Consider the following 27,822-nt stretch of genomic DNA (forward strand, 5'->3'; position numbering starts at 1 on the left):
ATTTCTCAACCTTCCTAATGCCGCGACCCTTTAATACAGTTCCTCAGGTTGTATGTGGACGTATCTGCATGTGGGCAGACCTGTCAGGAGATGGATAGAGGATCGGTGTCTCGGCTCCTAAGACCATCAGAAATATGTGTTTTCCGATGGTCTTAGGCGAACCCTGTGAAAGGGCCATTTGACCCCCAAAGGGGTAGCGACCCACAGGTTGAGAACTGCTGGTTTACAGAGCTCTCCTGAGAAGTCCTGAATATTTCTCCCCCTTAATGAATGCCCTACTTCTCAGTTAAATGAGCCCCAATAAAAGAAGTAAATCCCGCTAGGAGGGACTGTCAAGCAGCCCTTTCTCTGTCCCGCTGCTTCACTAATGAATTATTTTACCTTAAACTCTACCCTGGCTTGCATTTGAATTATTTCCTGCATGAGGCCAAGAACCCACAGTGGGTCATGAGCCTTCAGATACCTGGACCTCCAGGACACATGCCTCATTAGGAGGTAGGGACATTTGGAAGGTGATTAGGTCGTGAAGATACAACCCTCACGAATGAGATTAGGTACTCTTACAAAAGGGGTTCCAGAGAGCTTTCTTACCCCCTCAAACATGTAATGAGGCAGTGAGAAAATGGCTATCTTAGAACCAATAAACAGGTTTTCACTGGGCACCAAATCTGCCAGCACCTTGATTTTAGACTTCCCAGCCTCCAGAACAATGAGAACAAATGCTTGTTGCTTAAGTCATCTAGTCTGTGGTATTTTTGTTATAGCAGTCCAAATGGACTAAAAATTATCAAAGAGACACCTTTGGGAATAGAGCTATCCTATGAGCCAATTTCAAATTTTTCAATGGGTGTTATATGAAGAAGGAATTAGAATCATTCTGTTTAGTTTAAGTAACCATAAATATGAGTACTATGTAGAAGTTATAGGGAGGCAGATTTTGGCTGAATACAGTATAGAGTAGCTCAATAATGAGAACAATGAAGACCTTCTAGTGATGGAGAGTATCTCAACAGTGGAAATGATCAAGTACAATCAGAATCATTTAAAATAACTGAAAGCCTACTGTGGGCAGCATACATCAGGCATCAGAAAAAGTGCTTGTGATCCAGTTCCTGCCTTTATGAGCTAGCAATCACATGGACTGGCAGGGTAGATAGGGAAACTACATTCATAAACCATAACACAAGGACAAATGCAGGCAAAGTTTCAAGAGGCTCAGAAGTTAAGAGCATGAGTGCTAATCCTTTCAAGGGAAATATGGAAGAATTCATGAATGTGGTCGCATATGAAAAATGGAAAAATTTTCAGTGGGTGAGATAATAGGAGAAGCAGGGCATTATAGAAGAAGAAACTATTATGAAGAGAGGCCATAGGCAGAAAAAGCACAATTTGAAGAGATGCAATGGCAACCCTAAAGTAAAATAATTTAAATGATTTGAGGGGGTGTATCACAGAATGAGTCTTAGACGTAACTTGGGGGACAGTGGGGATACAGTAAATATTTCAGAGGAGAGAAGTGACTATCAAAACTGTGCTTTAAAAAGCTTTATTTGTCAGCGGCAATTAAAAAAAAATGGTTAGGATCTGCATGATTCCTAACAGCACAGAGTCTGTTCTGCCACACAGCAGCCACACCCTTCCACACTGAGTTAGCACTCTGGCCTACAATCCCTCTGCAACCTTAGTGGTGTGGTGCCCACCACCTCACTGCTTCTGAATATGGACTCTTACAAAGTGAGCCAGCTTTGGGCCTTCATAAAAATATGTAAGCAGAATACCACCATTCTTTATACAGTCGGCCCTTTTTTATTGCGATTAATCAGTTCCAGACTCTACTGTGATAAATGAATTTCCACAAAGTAGGATTCTTTATTTATATACAGCCCTCGCTCCCTCGCCACTTTGCGCTTCAACTTTCACAGCTTCACTCTATCGCGGTTTTTTCTAGTGTAGTGTAGTGTAGTGTAGTGTAGTGCAGTGCAGTGCAGTGCAGTGCAGTGCAGTGCAGTGCAGTATAGTATAGTATAGTATAGTATAGTATAGTATAGTATAATATAGTATTTGAAAAAACCGCGATAGAGTGAACCCACAAAAGTCGAAGCGCAAAGTGGCGAGGGATGACTGCACTGAGAAAATGTACTTCCAGAGGGTGTGGGTGAAGAGCATGTGTGGTAAAATACCTCCTGCTACTCATAAAACTAAATCAGAAGAAAATATCAAGGAAGACAAAACAGATAGCAAGAAGACAGAAGAAGATATAAAGACAACCATCAAGCGAGGACAATGATCTAGAAATTGACAATGGTGTAATTGAACTGATGAAAATATAGATGAAATATAAGATGAAAATATAGAGATAGCCGAGGAGATGATGGATCAGGCAAATGATCAGAAGTGGCTGTCATCAGTGCCCTAAATGATGGTGAACTACAGAAAGCCTCTGACTTACTCACAGATACTATCAAGCTGAATCCTCACTTGGACATTCTAAATGTCAAGAGAGCCAGTGTCTTCATCAAATTACTAAAAGAAAATGCTGGCATCCAAGACTGTGACAGAGCTATTCAAATAAACCCTGATTCAGCTCAGCCTTACAAGTGGCAAGGGAAAGCATACAGATTTCTGGGCCATTGGGAAGAAGCAGCCCAGATTTTGACCTTGCATATAAATTGGATTATGAGCATGCTAGTCCAATGCTGAAAGAAGTTCAACCAAGGGCCCAGAAAATTGAAGAACATCAGAGAAAGTATAAGCAAAAATGTGAAGAGCGAGAGATCAAAGAAAAGTATGGAAAGGGTTAAGAAGGCTCAGAAAGAACATGAGAGAGCCCAGAGGGAATATAAATCCAGACACAATCAGGATTTCAGTATGACTCTTTTCCAGGTAGTTTTCCTGGAGAAGTGCCTGAAATGAGAGGAGGCATGCCTGGACTGACAGGAATGCCTAGGCTAATATAGTTCATAGTAAATCCAGAAGTTCTTACAGCCATGCATGATCCAGAAGTTACAGTGGCCTTCCAGGATATGGTTCAGAACCTAGCAAATGTGTCAAAATATCAGAGCAACCCAAAAGTTAGGAGTCTCATCAGTAAATTGTCAGCCAAACTTGGAGTTTAAGCATAATGCCCTTCAGATGAATAAAGCCCTCGCTGAAAGAAAAGCAACTTAGATCAATCCAATGGATGACACAATAATACATACCTGTGTACCTCTGACCTTCTCATGAAGAAAGCCGGGGTGCTTTGAAGAGAATCCCTACCTCTCTGCCCCAAATAAAGATGCAACATTATACAGTAGTTTGCCATTGGGTATTTGTTCAGATATTTTTTTCTGACTAGGAATTATAAAGTTTAAACACTTTTATACCTTAGAGGATTACAAGATGGTGGCAAAGTAGGTGGAAAGCACACTCACCTCCTCCTAGGACCAAACTGGAATTACAACTAAAATATAAAACAATCAACCTGAATAACTAAATGAAGACTAGCTGAACAGAAGTCCTATGACCAAGGATTTACAGAAGAAGCCACATCAAAACAGGTAGGGAGGGAAGAGACATGAAAAGGGCAGCTGCTTTCCTCTGGTGGTGGCTGAGATTCTGGAGGTATATCTCAACTGCAAAGGTTCCCCCTATGGAGCGTGGGGTCTCAGCCCCACACTGGGCTCCCAGCCCAGAGCACCAAAGCCAAGAAGAGGCACCCACATAACATCTGGCTATACAAAGCAATGGGGATTCTGTCTACCAGGGAGAGACTGGGGTCTGCTAGAGACAAGGGAGTCCTCTTACAGGTCTAGCACAAAAAATCTCTTTCCCAGCCACTTACCGTGGGCTCTGGCAGAGAAATGGCAGAGTGGACTAGAGTTGTATGAGGAGAGACTGGGGATTGTGGCTCTGGGCAGAGAGCTGAAGGGACAGCCTCAAGGATCCCTGTGCTAAGTCCCTCTATGACACCAAAGAAAACATCTTTCTTGGGTGAAGCACTCCTTCTTATGTCACCAGCCTGGCAGAATACAGTAGACCCACCCTCTGGACTCCTTATTGCCCCACCCTACAGAGTTTGAGACCTGATGAGGAGTCAATTGCCTAGGGCAGGCTCAGGGGGTGTTAGTGACTGAGTTGCGCAATTTAGGGCCAAGGTCATTACCTCCACTTTCTTGTAAAACTGACAAGTGGTGCCTCCCCTGCATGGGAGATCTGTAGTCCCATCCTCTGGGCTCCCAGCAGCTTTACCCTCCCTACCCTCAGTGGTCCAGCCCTGCTTAGCTCAAACTCCTGACAGAATCTGGGAAAGATTGAGTGTGTGGCTCTAGGAGAGGGGCCATTTTTCCCTCACATGCTCAACCAGTGCAGAGCCTTTCCTTCACATGGCCAAATCTTGGTCTGTTTGGGCCTGATTAACTACACTGGCTTCACCCTGACAACTCCCTGAGGCCCCACCCCACCACAAAGGTCTGTGGGCACCCAGTGAGGGGCAGCTAGACTTGATATACCCTGGAACTTTTGCTGAGTGGCCTCAGACCTAGCACTGGCACCTTGTTTGAAACTATATCAATATGGTGAACATCACTCACCCCTACCTGGTGACTCACTGAGAACCTACCTCATGCATTCAAAGTACCATCAGAGGCTCTTACAGTGACTAAACCTAACAGGCAGCTGGCAGGCAAAGTAGGTGGAAGCAGATCTTGGGATGCTTTCCTCTTGCTAATTAGCCCCCAGGTATAGTGCTAATGGAAGCCAGCCTTGGTGCACAATTAGACCCTCTCATGTACACCCAGGCCCAGCAGAGGCAGCCAAAAACTGAATTTTTTGTAGTCGTAAACAAGTTGCCCAGGGTCAGTACAGGCAGCACCTGACATTGGTCTGCACCAGATTTCCTCCCAAGATGTCCTAAAACAGACATACCAAGTGGGCAGATTCAGACAACATCAGAGCAGGATCCAATTAGCTTCACAACAGCATATCCAAAGGGAGATCTCAGTAAGCACCAGACTCTGCTGAGGCAAAATCTGCTTCAAGTGGTCACCTGCACAGCAGCTAATACACTATAATGAAGGTCAATCATCACAGTCAGCCGACCAGAGGGTCCTCCCCACACATGAATGGGCCAATAGCAACCAAGATTCAATTACAAGAGCAGGACTCACATAACCCAAATGAGGGACACTAATGGAGTAACCAGCTCAGGTGATCAAGGAGACTGTGCCACTGGGTCCCATAGGACACCTACTACATAAGGCCACCCTAGCAAGATGGGGAGACATAGCAAATCTATCTAATACATAGAAACAAACACAGCCTTTCCAATTCCTTTCACCGTCTCCTTCAGGCCTGAGCTCGAGCTCGTTGCTCACCGGGCTCGCCTTGCCATCGCCATGGCCCTCAGCAATGCTGATGTGCAGAAACAGATCAAGCATATGATGGCTTTTATTGAACAAGAAGCCAATGAAAAAGCAGAAGAAATAGATGCAAAAGCAGAAGAAGAGTTCAACATTGAGAAGGGTCATCTTGTGCAAGCCCAGATACTGAAGATTATGGAATACTATGAGAAGAAAGAAAAGCAGATAGAGCAGCAAAAAAAATTCAGATGTCCAATTTGGTGAATCAAGACTCAAAGTCCTTAGAGCTAGAGATGACCTTATTACAGACCTACTAAATGAAGCAAAACAGAGACTCGGCAAGGTTGTAAAAGATACAACTAGGTACCAAGTGGTGCTGGATAAACTGGTCCTCCAGGGTTTGTACCAGTTATTGGAGCCCTGGATGATTGTTTGTTGCTGGAAACAGGATTTCCCTCTGGTAAAGGCTGCAGTGCAGAAAGCAATCCCTATGTACAAAATGGCCACCAAAAGAGATGTTGATGTCCAAATTAATCAGGAGGCCTACCTGCCTGATGAGATAGCTGGTGGAGTTAAGATCTATAATGGGGATTGTAAAATAAAGGTTTCCAATACCCTAGAAAGCCGACTGGATCTCATAGCTCAGCAAATGATGCCAGAAGTATGGGGAAGCCTTGTTTGGTGCAAATGCCAACAGGAAGTTTTTGTACTAAGCCTTTGGGAGGTGGAGTTCATGCACTGCTCCGATGTGGAAGTTTCTGATATTTGAAGACAGAATGATCTGTGTAGCTTCCTCTCTGCTGTTTTAATATTCTGTATGTATCAGTGGATATCCTGTACTAACGCCCTCGCCTAATTGTTAACAATGGGAGAAAGTTTCATTTAATGTGATCAGGAACCTACCTAAAAGCTTATCTAAAAGTAACACAACTCGCAGTTGATTCTGCAGCATGAAGGTGTAATCCAGTGGTGGTTGCATGGGCATTACCCAGTCTTCTACTTTCCCTCTGCTCTAGTTCTCTCTCCAGAGGTGGTGTGTGTGGTGCCTGCAGCAAGTCTTTGCTCTTTAGGCTCAGCATGCACGTGGCCATGCGTTCCTCTGCAGTAGTTGCTTCACCGTCACCACTTGAGCCTAGCGGTGTTCCTTATCTGTGACTGTGATTTCAGATCTCAGCCATGATGCTTTATTTATTAAAATGCTTAAATGAAAAAAAAAAAAGAAAAGAAAAGAAAATAAACACAAAGAGGAAGCCAAAATGGGGAGATAACAAAAATGCCCAAAATAAAGGAATAGATAAATTTAGGTAAATTTCATTTATCTAAAATAAATGAAATGGAAGCAAGCAATTTACCAGATACAGAGTTCAAAAGCTGGTTATAAGGATGATCAAAAAACTTAGTGAGAACTTCAACAGCATAAAAAAAGATATAGAAACCATAAAAAATAACCATTCAGTCCCAGCTGGGTAGCTAACTTGGATGGAGCATCGTTCCACACATGAAAAAGTTTCAGGTTTGATTCCTGATTGGGGCATATACCTAGGTTGTGGTTCAATGCCTGGTTGGGGCACAAATGGAAGTCAATCAACTAATATTTCTCACTCTCTATCCCTAAAAATCAATAAAAACATAACTTTGGATGGAAATTAAACAACAAAAAAAGAACCACTCGGAAATGAAGAATACAATATCTAGAATGAAGAATACACTAGCAAGAATAAACAGTAGGTTAGATGAAGCAGAGGATTAAAACAGTGATTTGGAAGATGAGGTAGCTGAAAACAACCAATCAGAGCAGCAAAAAGAAAAAAAGGACAGTTTAATGGACTTTTGAGACATATAAATTGTAACAAATTTGCATCATAGGAGTACCAGAAGAAGTGCAAAGGATCGAGAACTGATTTGAAAAAACAATGTTTGAAAACTTCCCTAATCTGGTGAAGGAAAAAGACACATAAGTAATAGTAATGCATAGAGACCCAAACAAGATGAAGCCAAAGAGGCCCACACCAACACACATCATAATTAAAACGGCAAAGGTTAAAGACAAAGAGAGAATCTTAAAAGAAGCAAGAGAAAGACAGTTATTTACCTAAGAGGGTGCTCTCATAAGACTGTCAGATTATTTCACAACAGAAATGTTTCAGGTCAGAAGAGACTGGAATGAAATATTTAATGTGATGAAAAGCAATGACTTACAACCAAGACTACTTCCCCTAGCAAGGCTATCATTTAAAACTGAAGAAAAATAGCTTCACAGACAAGGAAAGAAAAAAAAAAAAAAAAAAACTACAGGAGCTCATTACCACCAAACCATTATTACAAGAAATATTAAAGGGTCTTCTTGAAAAGAAGCAGCAGCAGCAGCAGAACAACACAACAACAGAGGAACATAGTTATAACACATAAAATGGCAAAAATATGTACTTATCAATAATCACTTTAAATGTAAGTGGCTTAAATGCTCCAATTAAAAACAAACAAACAAACAAACAAAAAAAAACATGGCAGTTGAATGGACAAGAAAGAAGACCCATATATATGTCTATAAAAGACCTACCTTAGAACAAAAGATACACACAAAATAAAATAAAGAGAATGAAAAGATATTTCATGCAAATGATAATAAAAAACAAAGCTGGAGTAGCAATACTCACATCAGGTAAATAGACTTTAAAACAAAGTCAATAGTAAGAGACAAAAAAGGACACTACATAATAACAAGGGAAGCAATCCAAAAAGAGGATATAACATTTCTAAACATTTATACAACCAACATCAGAGCACGTAAATATGTAAAGCAAGTCTTGATGGAAATAAAGGGAGAGATAGACAGTAATATAATCATATAGGGGATTTTAAGATCCCATTGACATCAATGAATAAATCTTCCAGACAGAGTCCAGCTGGTGTGGCTCAGTGGATTGAATGTCGCCCCATGGACTGAGAGGTCCTGGTTGATTCCCAGTCAGGACACATATCTGGGTTGCAGGCTCAATCCCCAGTGAGTAGCATGCAGGAGGCAGTTGATTGATTTATCTCTCTCACATGAATGTTTCTATTTCTCTCTCCTTTCCCCTCTCTCTAAAAAATTAATAAAAACATAGTTTTAAAAATCTTCCAGACAGAAAACCAACAAGAAGTCCTGGCTTGTGTTGCTCAGTGGTTAGCACATTGGCTTCCAGACCAAGGGGTAATGGGTTTGATTCCCAGTCAAGGGCACTTACTAGGTTGCAGTTTCAATCCCCGGTCCCAGTTGGGATCCCACGGGAAGCAACCAATCAATGTGTCTCTCTCATATTGATGCTTCTCTCTCTCTCCCTCTCACTCTTTCTAAAAAGCAATGAAAAAAAAATATATCCTCAGGTGAGAATTAACAGGCAACAACAACAACAACAAAAGTACAAAGTCAAGAAAACAGTTATTAAAAAAAATAAAAAGAAAATCAACAAGAAAACAGTGGCCTTAAATGACACATGAGATCAGATGGATTTAATTGATAACATCAGAGCATTTCACTCCAAAGAAGAATGTACATTCTTTTATAGTGTACATGGAATATTTTCTAGGATAGACCACATTAGGACACAAAACAAGTCTCAATAAATTTAAGAAGACTGAAATCATATCAAACATTTTCTCTGACCATAATCATTTAAAACCAGAAATCAGCCCTGGCCAGTTTGGCTCAGCAGTTGAGTGTCAGCCTGCAGACCAGAGAGTCCGGGTTCAGTTCCCGCTAGGGGCACATACCATAAAAAATAAATAAATAAATAAATAAAAATAAAACTAGAAATCAACCACAAGAAAAAACAAACAAACAAACAAAAGAAAACAGAGACATGGAGGCTAAATAACATGTTACTAAACAATGAATGAGTAACAATGAGATCCAGAAAGATTTATGAGATTACTTGAAACAAATAAAAATAAGAACACAACAATCCCATATCTATGGGACATAAAAAGCAGCCCTAAGAGGGAATATCATAGCATTACAAGCCTATCTCAAGAAACAAGAAAAGTTTCAAATGAACAATCTAACTTTACACATAAAGAAACTTGAAAAAGAACCATAAATGAAGCCCAAGGTGAGTAGAAGGAAAAAAATAATAAAGATCAGCACAGAAATAAACAAAATTGAGTCTAAAATAAACAATACAAAAGATCAATAAAACCAGGAGCTGGTTCTTTGAAAAGAGAAACAATACCGACAAACCTTTAACAAGATGCATCGAGAAAAAAAAGAGAGGACCCAAATAAATAATATAAGAATTGAAAGAGGAGAAGTAACAACTGACACCAAAGAAACACAAAAATTTGTAAGAAAACATTATGAACAACTATGACAACAAACACAACAACATGGACAAAATGAATAATTTTCTAGAGATATAACTGAATCAGAAAAAATCAGAGAATCTAAATAGACGGACAACTAGTGCAATTGAAGCAGGAGTAAAAAAAAAAACTCCCACCAACAAACAAAAGTTGTGGACCAGATGGATTCACAGAGGAATTTTACCAAACATTCATAGAACAACTAACAACAATCCTTCTCAAACTATTTCAAAAAATTCAACAGGGGGGAAGACTTTCGAGCTCATATTTAGGGCCCTCATTATCCTCTTTCTAAAATCAAATAAAGACAATACAAACAAATAAAATTGTAAGCCAGTATCCCTAATGAACATAGATGCTAAAATCCTCAACAAAATATTAGCAACTGGATCCTGCAATATATTAAAAAAATCATACACCATGATCAAGTGGGATTTATTCCAGGGATGCAAGGTTGGTACAATATCTGCAAATCAACAAACATGATACACCACATAAACAAAACAAAGGATAAAAACCACATGATCATATCAATAAATGCAGAAAAATCACTTGATAAAATCTGGCATCCATTTATGATAAAAACTCTCAGTAAAGTGAGAATAGAGGAACATACCTCAATATAATCAAGGCCACATATGACAAACCCACAGCCAATATCATACTCAATGGGCAAAACCAGCAACCATTTCTTTTAATAACAGGTACAAGATATGATGTATCCTTTCACAATTCCTGTTGAACATAGTACTGGAAATCCTAGCCACAGCAATCAGACAAGAAGATTCAGAAATAAAAGGCATCTAAATTGAAAAGTAGTGATTACAGCTTTTTTTGAATTTGTCTAGTAGATCTTCCAGTTTTCACCGGAAGGCCCTAAAATAAAAATAAATAAATAAATAATAAAAAAATAAATAGAAAAGAAGGTAGTAAAACTGTCATTATTTGTAGATGAGACGATACTGTATATAGAGAACCCTAAAGATTCCACCAAAACACTACTAGAGCTAATAAATTCAGTTAAGTAGCAGGATACAAAATAAATATTCAAAAATCAGTTGCATTTTTATACATTGAAAATGACCTATCAGAAAGGGAAACGGCCCTGGCCGATTTGGCTCAGCGGTTAGAGCATCGGCCTTCAGTCCAGAAAAGGGGAAACAAAGGAAACAATCCTATCTACAATTGCACCAAAAAATATTAAATACTTAGGAATAAATTTAACCAAAGATTTAAAGAGCTGTACTCAAAAATTATATGATATTGAGGCCTGAAAACTGTAGATTGTATGTGAGTTTATTCTGCACACGGATGGACTCACGCACAGGTTAAACAAGGTTATTCTGCACACAGATGCCTTGGAGTGCTGCTCAACTCTTAGAACAATTCAGAGCATGTCCTGCACACAGGCTGGCTCCTCCTCCTTGTCTGCAAACAGGAAGGACCAGTTGTTCTTAAGATCAGGGCTAACTTTTGAATGGGGGTTGATAAGAACCAGCAGGGGTGATAATTAGATTAGTTATCTTGAAAGGAACTGGGCCTATCTCCTTGGCTATAAAAGTAAACTGCTGCAGAACCTCCGGGCTGCAGTTTTGTCTGTCTTTGTGTGTGTTTGTGTTTTTTGCTCATTTCCCAGACCCTCACGGCAACAGAAAATGAAGGAGATACAAATAAGTGGAACCATTTACTGTGTTTATGGATAGGCAGAATTAACATCATTAAAATATTCATACTTAGCCCTGGCTGGTTTGGCTCAGCAGTTACAGTGTTGGCTCATAGACCAAGGAGTCACAGATTTGATTCCAGTCAAGGGCATGTACCTTGGTTGAAGTTTGGTCCCCAGCCCTGGTCGGGGTCATGCAGGAGACCAGTTGATGTGTCTCTCTCACATTGATGTTTCTCTCTCTCCCTCCCTCCATTTTTCCCTCCCTTCAATTCTGTCTGAAGAGAAATGGAAAAATATCCTTGAGTGAGGATTAAAAAAACAAATAAATAATAAGTGTTAATATTACTCAAAGCAATCTATAGATTCAATGCAATTCCTATCAAGATACCAATGGCATATTTCACAGATCTAAAACAAATATTCCAAAAATTGTTATGGAACCACAAAAGACCCCAAATAGCCACAGCAATCTTGAGAAAGAAGAATGAAGTTGCAGGAATCACACTAATTGATGTCAGAATATACTACAAGTCCATTTTAATAAAAACAGCCTGGTACTGGCATAAGAAGAGGCATATAAATGAATGGAACAGAACAAAGAGTCCAGAAATAAACCCATGTCTTTATGGTCAATTAATATTTGACAAAGGAGGCAAGTACATACAATGGGATAAAGACATTCTATTCAATAAATGGTGCTGGAAAGACAATAAATGGTGCAAAAAAAAAAAAAAAAATAGACCATCTCATTACACCATACACAAGAATAAACTGAAAATGTATTAAAGACTTAAATGAAAGGCCTAAAACCATAAAAATCCTAGAAGAAAGAATAGGCAGTAAAATCTTAGACATATCTCATATTAATATTTTTTTCTGATATATCTCCTCAGACAAGGAAAACAAAAACTAAGCAAATGAGACTACATAAAACTAGTTTTTGCACAGCAAAGAAACCATCAACAAAATGAAAAGATAACCCATGGGATGGGAGAACATATTCATCAATGATACATCTGATAAGGGTTTAATATCCAACAGTTATAAAGAACTTATAGAACTCAACACCAAAAATACAAGCAACCCAATTAAAAAATGGTCAGTGGTTGAGCATCAACCCATGCACCAAGAGGTTGCCAGTTAGATTCCCGGTCAGGGCACATGCCCGGGTTGTGGGCCTGATCCCCAGCTGGGGGGCAGGAGGCGGCCAATCCATGTTCTCTCTCATCGATGTGTGTTTTTCTCTCTCTCATTTCCTCTCTCTGTAAAAATCAATTAAAAAAACAAAAAGGTGAAAGGACCGGAATAAACACTTCTCCAAAGAGGACATACAGATGGTCAACAGACTTATAAAAAGATGCTCAATGTCATTAATACAAATTAAAACTACAATGAGATATCACTTCACACTTATCAGAATGGCTATCATCAATAAATCAACAAACAATATGTTTGGATGAGGATTGGAGAAAGGGGAACTCTTGTGCACTGTTGGTGGGAATGCATAATTGGTGCAGACACTGTGGAAAGCAGTACATATGTTCTTAACCTCAAAAAATTAAAAATGGAATTACCTTATGACCCAGTAGTTCCACTTCTAGGACTACATCTGAAAAACCAAAAACACTAATGCAAGAGAATTTATGCACCTCTATTCCTATGTTCATTGTAGCATTGTTTACAGTAGCCAAGATTTGGAAGCAACCCAAGTACCCATCAGTAGATGATTAGATTAAAAAGCTGTGATACATTTACACAATGGAATACTAATCAGCCCTAAAAAAAGAAATTTTACCTTTTGTGACAGAATGGATATGGACCCTGAAAGTATTATGCTAAATGAAATAAGCCAGTCAGAGAAAGCTGTCAGAGGAGATGCGGGTTGGTGGTCTGGGTAAAAAATTTGCAGGGATTAAGCAAAAATTAAAACAGTAACAATAACAAAAATAATCAGAAACACATAGAACAGTATGTTGATTACCAGAGAAAAAGGGGGATTGGGAGGTAGACGAGTGTGAATGGGGGATAAATGGTACAGAAGGAGATTTGACTTTGGGTGGTGAACATATAATACATTATGCAGAGGATGTATTATAGAACTTACATTTGAAAACTATATAATTTGATTAACCAATGTCATCCCAATCAATTCAATAATATTTAAAAAAAATAAATTGAGATTAGTTGGTTACCTTCTTTTTTTATATATAATTTTTTTTTTAATCCTCACCCGAGGACATTTTTCCATTTTTTTGTTCAGATAGAGTGGGAGGGAGAGAGAGGAAGAGAGAAACATCGATGTGAAAGGGACACATCGAGTGGCTGCCACCCGCACGACCCAATCAGGGCCAGGGACAAACTGCAACCGAGGTACATGCCCTTAGCAGGAACCGAACCCGGGTCTCTCTGGACCGCAGGCCAATGCTCTAACCGCTGAGCCAAACCGGCCAGGGCTGGTTACCTTCTTTTTAGAAAAGTGGAAAAATATAATAAAATTAAGGAATGATCATAATAAAATAAAAACTCTATTAGATTTCACTGTAAAAACATAAATAAATAATTTAAACCTTAAAAATATTTAAAAACAAATGAAAAGAAGTGTGTTAAACCCTACATCTTTCTTTAAAAAAGAAAAGAAAAAAACAGGAAGTGAATAAAAGAGAGAATCTTAAGTAGGGTAGATGCAATGAGAATAGAGAACATTGTTAATGAGACTTACATTAAGAGCCACTGTTGGCGAAGATTTAACAAGAAAGGCAGGTGATAAATTTAGGAGAAAATTGGGTTTTATTTAAAGGTAGGAACTTTTGAAGATAAGGTCAAGGATATTTCTTTTCAGCCAAATAGCACACAGTAGACCCTTACTATATATTTGTTTAGTAGATGAATACATGAATGAATGATTTGGATTGAGTTCTAAAGAGAAAAATGAAATGATTTGGGTTGATTTCTAAAAGAGAAGAGTGGAAGATGGTAATAGGAAAACCGAAAGCTGAGAGAGTCAGTTTGAGGAAGATGGGGCTGGTTGGAGAGAGATGGGAGTTAAGCAGAGTGTGTTTGGAGGCCTAGGAGCTAGATTAGGAGTTGGCCAATTAGGGTCCATGAGCCAAATCCAGCCCAGCACCTGTTTTTGTTCAAGCAGCTCTTGAGCTAAGAATAACTTTTATATTTTTAAATGATTGAAAAAAATCCAAAGGAGAGTAATATTTCATGACGTGAAAATGATATGGAACTCAATTTTCAGTGTCTATAAATAAAACATCTTTTTGTTGTTTTATTATAGCAGAAGGGAGCAGCCTGCACCTTACTGGAGCAGTAATAATGTGCTAAGCACTTTATAAAAATTATCTCTATAATTCTCAAAACAAAACTCTATAACACATATTCATTGTTCCCATTTTACTGAGTAAACTGAAGTTTATGTTTCAGCCAACGTCACATAGTTCATTAGTGGCCAAGTCAGGAACTATACTCACATCAATCTGCCTTTCTAGACTTCCCATTTTCTCCTGGGATTAAAAACCATGGCCCCGAAAGTAATGAGACCATAAAATGCTTATAACAGAGGGTTTGGGAGTATGCAGACTAGTTAGAGGGCAGTTTTGGAACTGAATCAGAGAAGGAAATGGTTAGACAAACACATTTCTAAGAGATGTATATAGATTAATTCATTTAATTCTCACACCTCCTCCATGAGTTGTATACTATCATTAACAATCCGCTGTTGTGTAAAGGGTGGCTTCCTTTAAGACCACTTTCCAGGTAAAAGGTCCAGCATTTTGGTACTCTTAACACTTTGGGTCTTTTGCTGGGTGAAACTACTGGATCTCCAAGAACTCATCCAAGCCTAAGCATCTGTGATCCCACCTTCAGAAGTACTTACAGAAGGTGTCTCAGCTTTTACCCTGGTGCCCTGCATTCTTGCCTGAAGACTCCTCTCTCAATCTTCCCATTCCCCCCCCCCCCCCATAGAATTCTGAGACCTTCTAGCTAATTGTTCTCTGATTCTTAAATCACAACAAATTAATAAGTATTTGAAGAAATGCAGCAGATGAGTTTAAAGTTCAACTGTTTAGGGACATGAAGACATAAAACTCTTCACAGAAAGCAAGAAAGTTATGACAGTCATACGTCAAAAATTTCAGCTGCTGTAAATTTCAAAAAGCACTTTGTAGTTTTGCATTTTGTAGCTGGCCTGTTTATGTCTGTGTTTGTAATCTCTGGCCCTGGAAAGCAGCACTTTCCCACTTGGAACTTACACGCAGGCAGCCCGGGACAAACAGGAAGTGATTAGAATGTAATTTGTTTATACAACTCTCTGAACTTTGGGAGTTTTAAAACAAGTTTTACAGCTGATTTACTGCCTTGCTTTACTACCTCCAATTCGTATAAAACAAGTGTGTAGGGGTTCGAATATCAGTGCAAAGTCCCTTGGTAATAAGCTTTGCACGCCAGCTATTCCCTTGCTGGTTAAATTCAAAGCAAGCTTTTTTTTTCCTTGAATATAAATTGGTGGGGGTGGAGAGAGAAAAAAGGAACTGGGAAAAGAGGGGAAGTTAAACCTTCTCTCCCTCCCTGTCATCCTCAGAAAACCAAATATGGCATCTTCCATGAGGAGCTTGTTTACTGATCACAGCAGATACGTTGAATCTTTTCGAAGGTTTCTCAACAATTCCACGGAACACCAGTGCATGCAGGAATTCATGGACAAGAAGCTGCCAGGCATAATAGCAAGGTAACAAAAAAGGACGTTTTGTCAAAGGGACAAGCCTCCCTGCTTTATTTTCAGTGATAGATGGGTGGAGTCCAGCCCTGCAGGCTGGGTGAGGGGATAAGAACCTGCTACTGATAGCAGTTCCCCTCCCTCCTCATCCCACTGTACCCCCTTTTTCCCGTGGCGCTTTAGTTAGACATTTGCTGTAAGCATTCAAAGGACCCTATTCGCGCAGCATTTCCAGCTGCAGGGAGATAAGCATTAACTATTTGAAGGCACAAATCCATGTTCATTTGGGAAAAGATAAGATGCAAATCTTTGAGCTCAGATTTTCTCAACCCTCCTCTAAATTCTGCATTCAAAAATGTTCCAAATGGAATCTAATATTCTTTTCATTAGTATCAAATATAAATAATTACCAAATACTATTTGCTCTTGAGGATTGAGTGGGTACCTCTCAGTTCTCCTAATATCCATTTAAATTCACTTTTCTTATCCATTATTATAGTTATCATGCGCCAAAAAAAAAAGTGTCTTTTCCTTTTAACTTAATATTAGTGATGTTGCCCAAAAGAAAAAGCATTTTCCTATTATCAGTGAAACTCACTAGTTCCTATCCTTCTCCCAGACTGCTGTTTTTGGTGATTAATGTGTTCAATTTGTGCCAGAGCTGATAAGCATTATGAGAGTAACAGATTCCACATGCTAAAGATAATCAAATCACCTATCTAGGGGTGGATTGCTGTAACTTACTCTGCTTCGGGAAATAATGATGGAAAACTGGGAAGAAATGCCTGACTGCAGATCCAATCAGCAGCAGCAAAGGAAACTGAAATTTTATCTTTTGCAGGCTTTCTCTAGTATAGGCCTGAAATTCTTTCACCGAAATGGTATTTCTGCCTGACCAGAGCAGATATTGCTGGATGTATATTCGATTCTGTTTCCCTTTCTATTTTCTTATGGTTTAGTTTTTAAATTAAAAAAAAAAATCAATTTATAGTTGACATACAATTAAAAGTAGAGCATTATATTATTTTAATAATTAAAAAGTAATAGAATAATGATGTACAAATCAAAGCAGAGAGCAAATACAGACAAACTTCTTATCTGGGAACTGATTATAGTTTATTTCTGTGGGTCTCATTTCTAAAATTAAAAGTAATGAGTTGAGTTCTGAATTCTTTTGCAGAACTAAGTGTTTGTGTTCATGTCTGTAGATTGTTCAGATACTTGGTCTTTTTTATTATTATTATTTTTTTATTCTTACCCGAGGATAGTTTTGCATCCATCTTCAGACAGAGCGGGAGGAAGAGAGAGAGAGAAACATCAATGTGAGAGAGACACATCAAGTGGTCACCACCCACCAACCAAGGTACGTGCCCTTAGCAGGAACCAAACCCGGGACACTCTGGTCCACGGGCCAACGCTCCAACTGCTGAGCCAAACCGGCCAGGGCCAGATGCTTGGTCTTCTTTTTTTAAAATGTTTTTTGATGTGTATTTTTATTTATTTTTTAAATTAATTTATTTATTTTTGTTACAGATGTTTCTCCTTTTCTCCCACTGACTCCCCCTCCCCCTCCCTTCCCACCCTGTCCCCAGCTTTGTTATGCATGTACATTGTTCATGCATACATGCATATGAGTTCTGTGGTTTATCTCTCCCTCACCACCCCCTCTTCTGGATGCTTGGTCTTCTTTAGCCACCAGTTTCATTTGAAGAGGCACTATAAATGACTATAACATAATAAATGATGACCTTTTTCTTCAAGGTGTATACAATCCAATTGAAAATATTAAATTTGGAATTTGTAAAAGACTGAAGAACTTTCAAAGGCATAAATAAGTTTTCATTATAGTGGTAATATATAATTAGAAATTATCTAAATCAAAGTATCATTTATTAAAAAAGCAATTTTTATTTTCCTGAAGGTGATCGATGTTTGGAATGAGATTTAAGTAAAGAAACTTTAAAATTGCTGCTTAGCCCTGGCCGGTTTGGCTCAGCGGTTAGAGCGTCGGCCTGCGGTCTGGAGAGACCCGGGTTCGGTTCCCGCTAAGGGCACGTACCTCGGTTGCAGTTTGTCCCCGGCCCTGGTCGGTTGTGTGGGTGGCAACCACTCGATGTGTCCCTTCACATCGATGTTTCTCTCTCTCTGTTCCTCTCTCTCTCTCCCACTCTACCTGAACAAAAAATGGAAAAATGTCCTCGGGTGAGGATAAAAAAAAAAAAAAAAAAAAAAAAAAAAAAAAAAAAAAAAAAAAATTGCTGCTTAAAGTTGTTTCTAAGTTTATAAGTACACAATATGCCTGTTTTATTTTTCATTCTAAAAAACTTTTTTGAAAATCAAATGGTTATAAAAATCTTGTAACAACAATAGCAAAAAAAAAACCAACAACAAAAAAAAACTGGTTCCTTGCCCTACCCACTTCCACTCTCCAGAGACAACCATCTTCAACACTCTGAAATTTTTCGGTTGTTTCTTATGGAATTTACTTTCCTATTTCTAAATAACATGTTATTCTTTTCTTTCTTATGTTTATTGTATTAAAATAGCTAACCAAACATGCACATTTCCTCCTTTATCATGTCAACAGATTTATGTCGAAATTTTTGGTTAAATAATTTGAGTGTTTATATTATTTTGCCTACGTACTTAATACTCATATTTGAACATGCACTCATTATACTACAACTAGATTTCCTTTCATGTCCAATTTTATTTTTTATTTTTCCTAAACTACTGTCTTAATTTTAGCTTATTTTCTTAGTTTTCTATGAACCTGTTATTACTTACACCCTAAGTAGAATTATTAATCTCCTCTCAATATATTCCAGCAGATCAAGTAATGCTACTTTTTTCTCATGGGAACATCTTTTCTGTAGTTGTCTGTTCTTTTTTTCCCCAGTCTATAGTGATTTGCTCTTGGCTTGCTATACAATTATTGATAAGGAAAATTATTTCACCTTTTATAAATTCTCTTGTCCTCTCTCTGGTATTGTATTTCCTGATTCTGGATCTCATGCCCTTCTTTTCTTCTTTTCCTTTATCTTATGGTTTCTTTTCTTTTCCTCCCCCGCCCCTCTCCCCCCCCCCCCCCCCCCCAGCTAATCCTTTAACAGCTTCCCAAGAAGGAGGATACTGGGAGGTAAACTTTTTGAGATTTTGTATTTTTAAAATGCCTTCACTCTGTGCTCATCTTTGTATAGTTTGACTATAGGGTCTAACCCTATAGTTTGAGTATAAGGTCTAAAACTCTATGCTGAAATGATTTTATATTGTAAATTTAAAGGTATCCTTCCATTGTCTTTTAGATACCAGACTTACTGTTTAGAAATCCAATACCATTCAAATTTGTCATTTTGGCTTATGACCTTCTGTTTTGTTTTTGTTTTCCCTATTTAGAAGCTGTTAGAATTTTCTATCTAGTATTACAAAATTTAAATATAATGAGCTGTGGTGTGGGTCTTTTTCATCCATTTTTGTTGGCACTGCCTGGGCCATTTCAATTGAGATTCAGATCCTTCAGGGAAACTTTGGTATTTCTAAATCATTTTTCCCATTTCTTTCGCTTTTCCTGGAATTTGTATTCAGCAAACACTAGACCTCCTAAATTGATTCTCTAATTTTCTTATATTTTTAGTTTTCTATAATTTTATCTCTCAGCCTTTCTATTAACTATTTTCTATTATATTTTTAATTTCCCAAAGTATTATTTTTATAGCTTCCTATTTATCTTTCACACATGTCACACCTTCTTTTTTAATAAAATTTTTCTCTGCTTTCTGCATTTTTCTTCTAAGTTCTGGTTTTGTTTTGGTTGGTCTCTATCTTTCATGCTAGGGGAGTTCCCAAACTACCTGATAAGCATCTGCTGTACATTCAATCAAATAATGAGGCGCTCAGAAGTGATCCAGATCCTCCTTGTATATGTAAGGGAAGAGTTTGTTGAGTGGCTGGCTCACTGTAACAACTGGATGTGGACTCAGCTGTTTGCTAGGAGATTCTCAGATGTCAATATATGTAAGTTTATTCACTGAGACCCTCTATCTGGAAGGGAAGAGTTGAATGGAGAGAGTTACAGTTTACAGCTGTAAATAGTAAGGCTTTGTTGTTGTTATATATAATACATTTAGATCCTTGCCTGGAAAACATTAAGTTTTCAATGATTATTAATTATCATCATAATATATGAAATGGGATAATAATAGATTATAACTCACAGAGGAGTTGTGAGGATTTAAAGAGTTAATTCATTTAAATCACTTAGCTGTGCCTGGAACAATAATTGTGAATATATATTGTGTGCTTGTCATAAGTAGACACATATCTAAGAGGTTTACATGAATTAAATAATTTAATCCTCATAATTCCTCCAGGAGTTAGATATCATTACTGTAATCCTATAAAGTAAGTGGTATTATTATTCTATTTTATAGGTAACAAAGATACAGAGAAGTTAAATAACCTGTTCAAGGTAACAAATCAGTAAGCTGGAATTTCAACCTGGATGCTCTGATTCTTAGCTTCACTATGCTATACACAGATATGGGCATTTTTAAGAATTAACAAAGAATATAGATAGGAAGAAGTATATTAAGACTCATGATTATGAGCTGGAAAATAATTAGAACTACAGAAGGCAACTCATTCACAGGTGTCCCTGAGTCTATACTTTCCAGTTTCCTTAAGAACCTTGCTTTAAACTCCTTCATTCTGTTATTCTGTGCAGGTTCTTTAACTTTAGCCGAAGAGCAGACTTGTTTACCATCTTAAAGCCCAACAAACAAACATACACTCAGTTCACGTCTCCCCTCTAGCTGTCACCCCTTTTCTTCTCACTCTTTCATACTATTTCAACAGTCTCTCTAGATTTTTTCCCTCCTTATCAAGCTCACTTTTAAACCCACTGTCATACGATTTCTGTCCTCAACGTACTTTTAAATTCGCTATTATCAAAAATATTTACCCGGCCAGTGTGGCTCAGTGGTTGAGCATCGACACATGCACCAAGAGGTCGCCAGTTCGATTCCCAGTCAGGGCACATGCCCAGGTTGTGGGCCCAATCCCCAGTGGGGGGCATGCAGGAGGTAGCCAATTGATACTCTCTCTCATTGATGTTTCTATCTCTCTCTCCCTCTCCCTTCCTCTCTCTCTAAAATCAATAAAGAAAAAAAATTTTCAATATGTATATTGTGAAATTCAATGGAGACTGTTTCTTTATTTTTACTTTTTAGTAGTACTGTACACTCTGCTACCTTTGACACTACTGACGGCTTTCTCTGTCTCTAATACCCCTATCATATCTCTGAGCTTTGCTGTTTTCCTCTGTCTTTGGGTATGTCTCATAATCAAGTGATTTTTTTTTTTTAATGTTGAAATGGTTTTGACACACAATTTTTTTTAATATATAAAAAGTTACATATTTCTTCCTCCCTCTTCCTCTTACCCCATCTCATACCCTGTGTTCACCCACTCTCTGTGGTAACCACTGTTAAAGTGTCTTAAGTATTCTTCGGTGGCAGATTGAGTCTCAAAAATGGGCACATATCCACATATCCCATCCCAACAGCTGGTTATTTTTTGCTTTATCAGCAATCTTTACTAACTTATTATTTATTTATTTTTGTTATAGATGTCCTTCTTTTTCCCCCCATTGTTACCCTCCTCCTCACTCCTGTTCCACACCCCCCCCCCGCCTTCACCAAAATGTTGTCTGTGTCCACTGGTTATGCATATATGCATATAAGTTCTTCGTTTTATCTCTCCCTATCCCCATCCCCAAATCCCTTCCCTCTGAAGTTTGTCAGTCTGCCCCTACTTCCATGTCTCTGGATCAACTTTGTTCATCAGCTCATTTTGGTCATTATACTCTACAAATAAGTGAGATCTTATAATACTTGTCTTTCTCTGACTGGCTTATTTCTCTTAGCATAATACTCTCAAGGTCCCTCTACATTGTCTAAAAGGGTAAGAAGTCTTTCTTTCTTATGACTTCATAGTATGCCATTGTGTAAATGTAACACATCTTTTTTATCCACTCATCTATGACGGACACTGACTGGGCTGTTTCCAGATCTTAGCTATTGTAAATAGTGCTGCTATGAACATAGGGGTGCATATATTTTTTTGATTGATGTTTCAGGCTTCTTAGGATACCTTCCTAGAATTGGGATCACTGGGTCAAATGGCAGTTACATTTTTAATTTTTGAGGAAACACCATATTGTTTTCCATGGTGGTTGCACCAGTCTGCATTCCCACCAGCAGTGTACTAGAGTCCCCTTTTCTCCACACCCTCACCAGCACTTGTTGTTTGATGATTTGTTGATGGCAGCCTTTCTGGCAGGTGTGAGGTAATACCTCCTAGTTATTTTAATTTATATCTCTCAGATAATTAGTGATGTTGAGCATTTTTTATGTCTCTTGGCCATTTGTATGTCCTCTTTGGAGCAGTGTCTATTTAGGTCCTCTGCCCATTTTTTAATTGGACTGTTTATCTTTTTTTTGTTGAGTTGTATGACTAATCTATATATTTTGGATATTAACCCCTTATGTTATGTTCTCCCATACAGTGGGTTCCCTTTCCATTCTGATGCTGGTTTCTTTTGCTGTGCACTTTTTACTTTGATGTAGTCCCATTTATTAATTCTTTCCTTTGTTTCTCTTGTCCTAGGGCCTAGGCAATGTATTGATGAACATTCTAAATGTGATATCTGAGATTTTTCTGCCTACATTTTCTTCTAGAATGTTTATGGTTTTATGAGTTGTAATTAAGTCTTCTATCTATATTTAATTTATTCTTGTGTATGGTGTAAGTTGGTGGTCTAGTTTCATTTTTTTGCATGTCCCTATCTAATTTTCTCAACACCATTTATTGAAGACTGTCTTTACTCCTTTGTATGCTCTTGCCTCCTTTGTCCCAGTGACTTTAAAAAGACAGTATTGCATCATCATTCCACTGCCCTTCTGAGTATTTCTAATATCCTTGGTTGATGGAATCTGTTCTCCTAGTTTTGACTGTTACTTTATGACAATAATTCTATAGAATACATCATTTATCCTGATCTCTCTCACCAAGATTAAATCTTGTATATCCAAATTATCTGTTGAATTCAGACTTATTAAAACAAAAGGAGAGAGAAAAACCCTGAGTAAACATAAAATTGCCATCAAGCTCTACTCTCCAGCTTCCTTTTGGGCACTATGTTTCACAAAGTCATCCTAGCAGGAAACTTGATAGTCACTGTGCACTCATAGTTTTTCTGACCCCTTTACACCTAAAGCAAGTCATAGTGTTATTTTCGAGGCCATTAATTCTACTCTATTTCTAGTACTAAAGCCATAATGCCAGGCTTTATTATTTCACATTGCATTTGAGAGCAAAGTGGTGTTTTATTCATTTTTATATCCTCAATGCCTAGATTAGGCATATAATAAATTTTTATTAAACACCTGTTTGTTGAAAAAAAGTTAGCAAGAAGAAAGTAAAGAAGGCAGATATCATAGAGACAGTATGAATCACCTCAGCCTTTCCCCATATTACAACAAAAGGCTAATTATATTAGGAGACTTAAGGACCCACCTTTTCTGTTCTTGTTCTACAAATAAATTCTTAACAAATGATCTACCTTACCTCTGAGATGTTTACAGTGTGTTTCTAAAAGTCTATCAGTTCAAGATTGTTAATGAATGGAATCTATATTCCTAAAGATTTCTGAAGACAGTATTATAACTACTGAAATAATTGGAATCTTTCATGTTGGCCTAATTTTTGTTCACTGTAATTTTAGGCTGTTCTCTTTAACTAGATATAATAATCAGATTTTTCCAAACATCTAGCACATTTTTCTTAAACTACATAATTTTTTCTTTCAGGATTGGAGACAAAAAATCAGAAATTAAGATTCTAAGCATTGGTGGAGGTGCAGGTATGAATAACACATTTTAAAATTTCACTCCAAACTTATGCTGTTTGATGGTAATATTGTTCATTCTTTGGGAAAGCTACTTTTGGAAGAGATTAGCTTATTAAAACTAGTAAGGGCAATATCACTTCAACTAAGATTAATGCCCCCATAGGTTTATAGGGTTGATTACTATCTGTAATATAGATACAATATAGTTCTGTTTTTAATAAATGGATAAACTTATAAGATAATTTGGTTAACTTTAATCCAAAATGATTTATCCATTCACAAAAAAAAGAAAATTTCTTAAGACATTTCTTAAGTTGTTCCCACTTCAAGTGTGGTCCACAGACTGGTTTTTGGTTTGCAAACTGTTGCCAGTCCATGAGGAGATAAGAAGCATGAACTGGAATGTAAATAAACACACAGGTCCCTTCATTGAAAAGTACTGCTATGGGAAAAACTACACTCAATGACATAATTAAGTTATCCTCTTGTGACCCTACTGTTTGTGTTGCACTTACCTAAGGCATTCTCTTCCTCTGATTCTGTTCCAAACCGCCCTCTATGAATTCAGCATACTCCCAGTCCATATATATATATATATATATATATATATATATATATATATCCATATATATATAATGCTTTTCATGTCATCACTACTCTTAGAACCAGTGCTTTTAGTGGAAGAAAATATGGAAAGTCTGGAAAGGCAGATTGATGTGGGTATAGTTTCTGACTCTGCTACCAATGGATTGTGTAACCTTGGTTGAAACATCGGCTACGGTTTTCTTATTAGTAAAATGGGAACAATGAATCATATCTCATAGAGTGGTAGTGAGAATTATACAGACAAAATGTATAAAGAGGTTAACACATTATTACTCTTCCTATAAGGTTCAGGTTGGTCCCTTTTGCAAAAACAAAACAAAAAATTTCATCCCCGTGCTTAGCCTTATATCAAACTCCTAAGTTGTGCTTGCCTTATGTTTAAGTTACTAGTCATCCAGAGGACTAAGTTAATATATTAATATATAAAAGTATAGTCATATATATTATTTATATCTTCCTCTTTCCCTCCTTCTCTCCCTCCCTCCATCTTTCTTTATTGTTTTCTTTTGAAACAATCATTGCTTAGTATTTGTTATCATTTGGTAACAAGTGGATGTTACATAGTGACAAGTGGTAATCTCTTGAGTCTCTTAAATATAAGTGTTTTAGCACCCCATGAATAAATGAATTGTCGACCCATATTAATACAAAGATAACCAAGAACACACTAATGGAATTGGACAGCTACTTTTTCATGTTACTATTTGTTCATGTCTCATAAAATACACTGTGATATAATGTAATAAGGACTAACCCTTAAAATAGTTTTACTTTACTATCATCTTTCACCAAGAAAACAGAAAACAACAAGAACAAATAATAAAGGATATTGTCATGAATTATTTTATAGGGAGTGTTTGAGCTAAAATATTCCATTATTGCTTAGTGGTGTTTTAAGGCCTAAGGATTATAAGAGTGATAAATTGCCCAGAGTGTCCTATTGATTCATTTAACCAAACAGTCACTCCCAGTGTGTTTTGCATATGAGTTTCAGGCAGCCAACAGTCAGTGATACTATCATTTGATACTGTCGCTTGTACTCGCATAAGAAGAGAAGCCCTACAAGAAAAAGTAATTAAAAACAATCTCTATCATGGCCAAGCTAATTGACCTTTTAATATAAAGTTAATTGAATTTCTAATGTAAATTTATCCAGATACTTATAAGCTATGGAGAGAAAGGAACATTTGGCCTGCATAGTGATTGTTACATGAAGGTGCACATAGGAGCTAATATGGAGAACTTATCAAGTCAAAGGGAACAATACTTGGAGTTCCTCTGACTGAGCCCTAACATTGTGTTAAAAACAAGCTCTGCCTTGGGGAGTATATGGGTGCCCATTAAAGGGCACACTTCATAAGAAATTGATTAGAAATATAAGAACTCTAAGAGACATTCAAGCTATAGATACCTATCGTTCACTATTGAAGTAAGCTAGGTGAAATCAAAAGCAGTACTTTTAAAATAGCTAGGTCTAGATGTCCCTGTCACAAAAGAGCAATGTTTTGGGGGTAGAAGACACTCATTCAGTTAGTCTGAGTGCTTTTACACCAACTTGGAGATGCTCACCTGGTAACCTAACTGCAAGCACCTTGCAGAAGAACAACATAAGTGAGGAACTTCCTATCCTTGCTTTAGAGCAATGGTCTCCTTAGAAGTTCCAGTCTACACTGTGTTTGAGACTTTTGCATTATCCTGTGCCTTAAGTATCCTCCCAAATTAGTCACTGAACTACAATCCATGGCAAACAAGGTCATTGACCCTATCTGGCTCAGCTCCCATAATGCATCATACAGGGTTCTACCTCAGTCTTAGCTTATAGTCCTCTCTGGTTTTACCTACTAGAGGTTCTCTTCTTGGTTTCTCAGACACCTTCAGATCATATTCTCCAAATCTTTGTTGCAAATATTCTCTCTGCATTTATAATGGTGCTATCACTTCTCCCCACCACAATGGAAAAACACACAAAAAGAAAATGAGATGGAAAGATGGCAGCAGGCAGGACTGGAGGGAGGGTGAGTGTGTGAGAGAGTGAACTAGTGTATGAGAGTGTGAGTGGACATGAAGGTGGACAACCAAACTTGTGCAGTGCAGAGACGCGGAGCAATAGGTTCCTGTGCTGTGGACGGGAGCAGCTGGCTACCGTGGTAAGTGGCTGTCAAGGGCGCTTCTCCCTGAGCCATAGGAGGTCCCTCCATTTTGGAAAATTCCAGATCTTCCCTGGGAGGAGGCAGTGGGAGTGGCTAAAGCCCAGCAACCTGAGCCACCAGTGTACCTGGCACCATCGGACCAGTGGACACCCTGTGTCAACATAGACCAGTGCACAGTAGTGGAACTCCCAAGGTGTCAGTTGCAGAGGCGTCAAACGGCTGGGAGCCCAGCACCATCCCCCACAGTAGCAGCCCAATCAGAGTCAAGATATACTCCCAGCAACAGAGGCTCAGGAGCAGAATCCATCCCCAGGCAACAGAAGCACAGACCAGCAGCTGAGATCCATCCCCAAAAACTACAGGAAAGGCTGAGCAGGAGTTGAGCCCCAGAGGGCAGCAGCACTCCCCAGCCACCAGCAGTGGGACCTGGGGCTCCACAGAGGCCTGTGCTACCCAGCAGCCCACAAGAGCGGCAGCGGGAAGCCAGAGCCTGAGAGGGACTGATGCGATCCAACTGCCCATGGGACCTGCGGGGTGCTAGGGCACCAGAGAGGCCTATGTGACCCAGCTTCCCACAAGATAGGCATAGAGCCGGGTCTCCAAAGGGACTGCACTATCCAACTTCCCGAGGGACCTACGGGATGCTGGGGTACCAGAGAGGCCTGTGTGATGCAGCTGCCCACAAGATAGGCATAGAGTGGAGTCTCCAAAGGGACTGTGTGATCCAGCTGCCCATGATAAAGGCAGGGAGTGCAGCTCCAACAGGGCCTGAGCTATAAAGCTACAGATGGTACCAATGACCAGCGACCATCTGGGAACACAGCTCCAGAGGGGCCCATGTGATCCAGCAGCAGCACTTACCAGGACACACCCAGTAGTCAATCCTCTAGGATCCACAGTAGGCAAGAGGCAACATGCAAAAAAACAGTCTGGGAGGCACAGTAGCTTTATTTGATATACAGTGAGCTGCATACATATCCAAACATCCCTCAGAGGGTCTAAAGCTACCAGACGGTTAAAATGGGGAGCCAAAGAAACAACACCCAAAGGAAAGAAAAAGAGGCATCACCAGAAAAGGAATTACAGGA

The 27,822-nt window shown here is 38.5% G+C and overlaps 1 protein-coding gene, 1 non-coding gene and 2 pseudogenes across 2 annotated transcripts in view; all 4 read left to right on the top strand.

Annotated features, from left to right (window-relative positions):
* Nucleotides 1-1,719: 1,719 nt before the first annotated feature.
* On the top strand, nucleotides 1,720-3,116 carry LOC118625586 (annotated as a pseudogene).
* Nucleotides 3,117-5,375: 2,259 nt separating this feature from the next.
* Nucleotides 5,376-6,052, top strand: LOC118625588 (annotated as a pseudogene).
* Nucleotides 6,053-10,496: 4,444 nt separating this feature from the next.
* LOC118625914 lies at nucleotides 10,497-10,559 on the top strand. The gene has a single exon (XR_004958765.1). It is a non-coding gene; the product is annotated as a U7 small nuclear RNA (small nuclear RNA).
* Nucleotides 10,560-15,780: 5,221 nt separating this feature from the next.
* The window catches only part of HNMT (histamine N-methyltransferase), a 48,964-nt gene continuing 36,922 nt past the window's right edge, over nucleotides 15,781-27,822 (top strand). The window contains exons 1-2 of the mRNA XM_036254570.1: nucleotides 15,781-16,081; nucleotides 23,938-23,990. Coding sequence (XP_036110463.1) covers nucleotides 15,945-16,081; nucleotides 23,938-23,990 — 190 coding nt within the window. The 5' untranslated portion in view covers nucleotides 15,781-15,944. The remainder of the gene's footprint in view (nucleotides 16,082-23,937; nucleotides 23,991-27,822) is intronic.

The sequence above is a fragment of the Molossus molossus genome, unplaced genomic scaffold, assembly GCF_014108415.1.
Source record: "Molossus molossus isolate mMolMol1 unplaced genomic scaffold, mMolMol1.p scaffold_m16_p_11, whole genome shotgun sequence".
Lineage (NCBI taxonomy): Eukaryota > Metazoa > Chordata > Mammalia > Chiroptera > Molossidae > Molossus > Molossus molossus.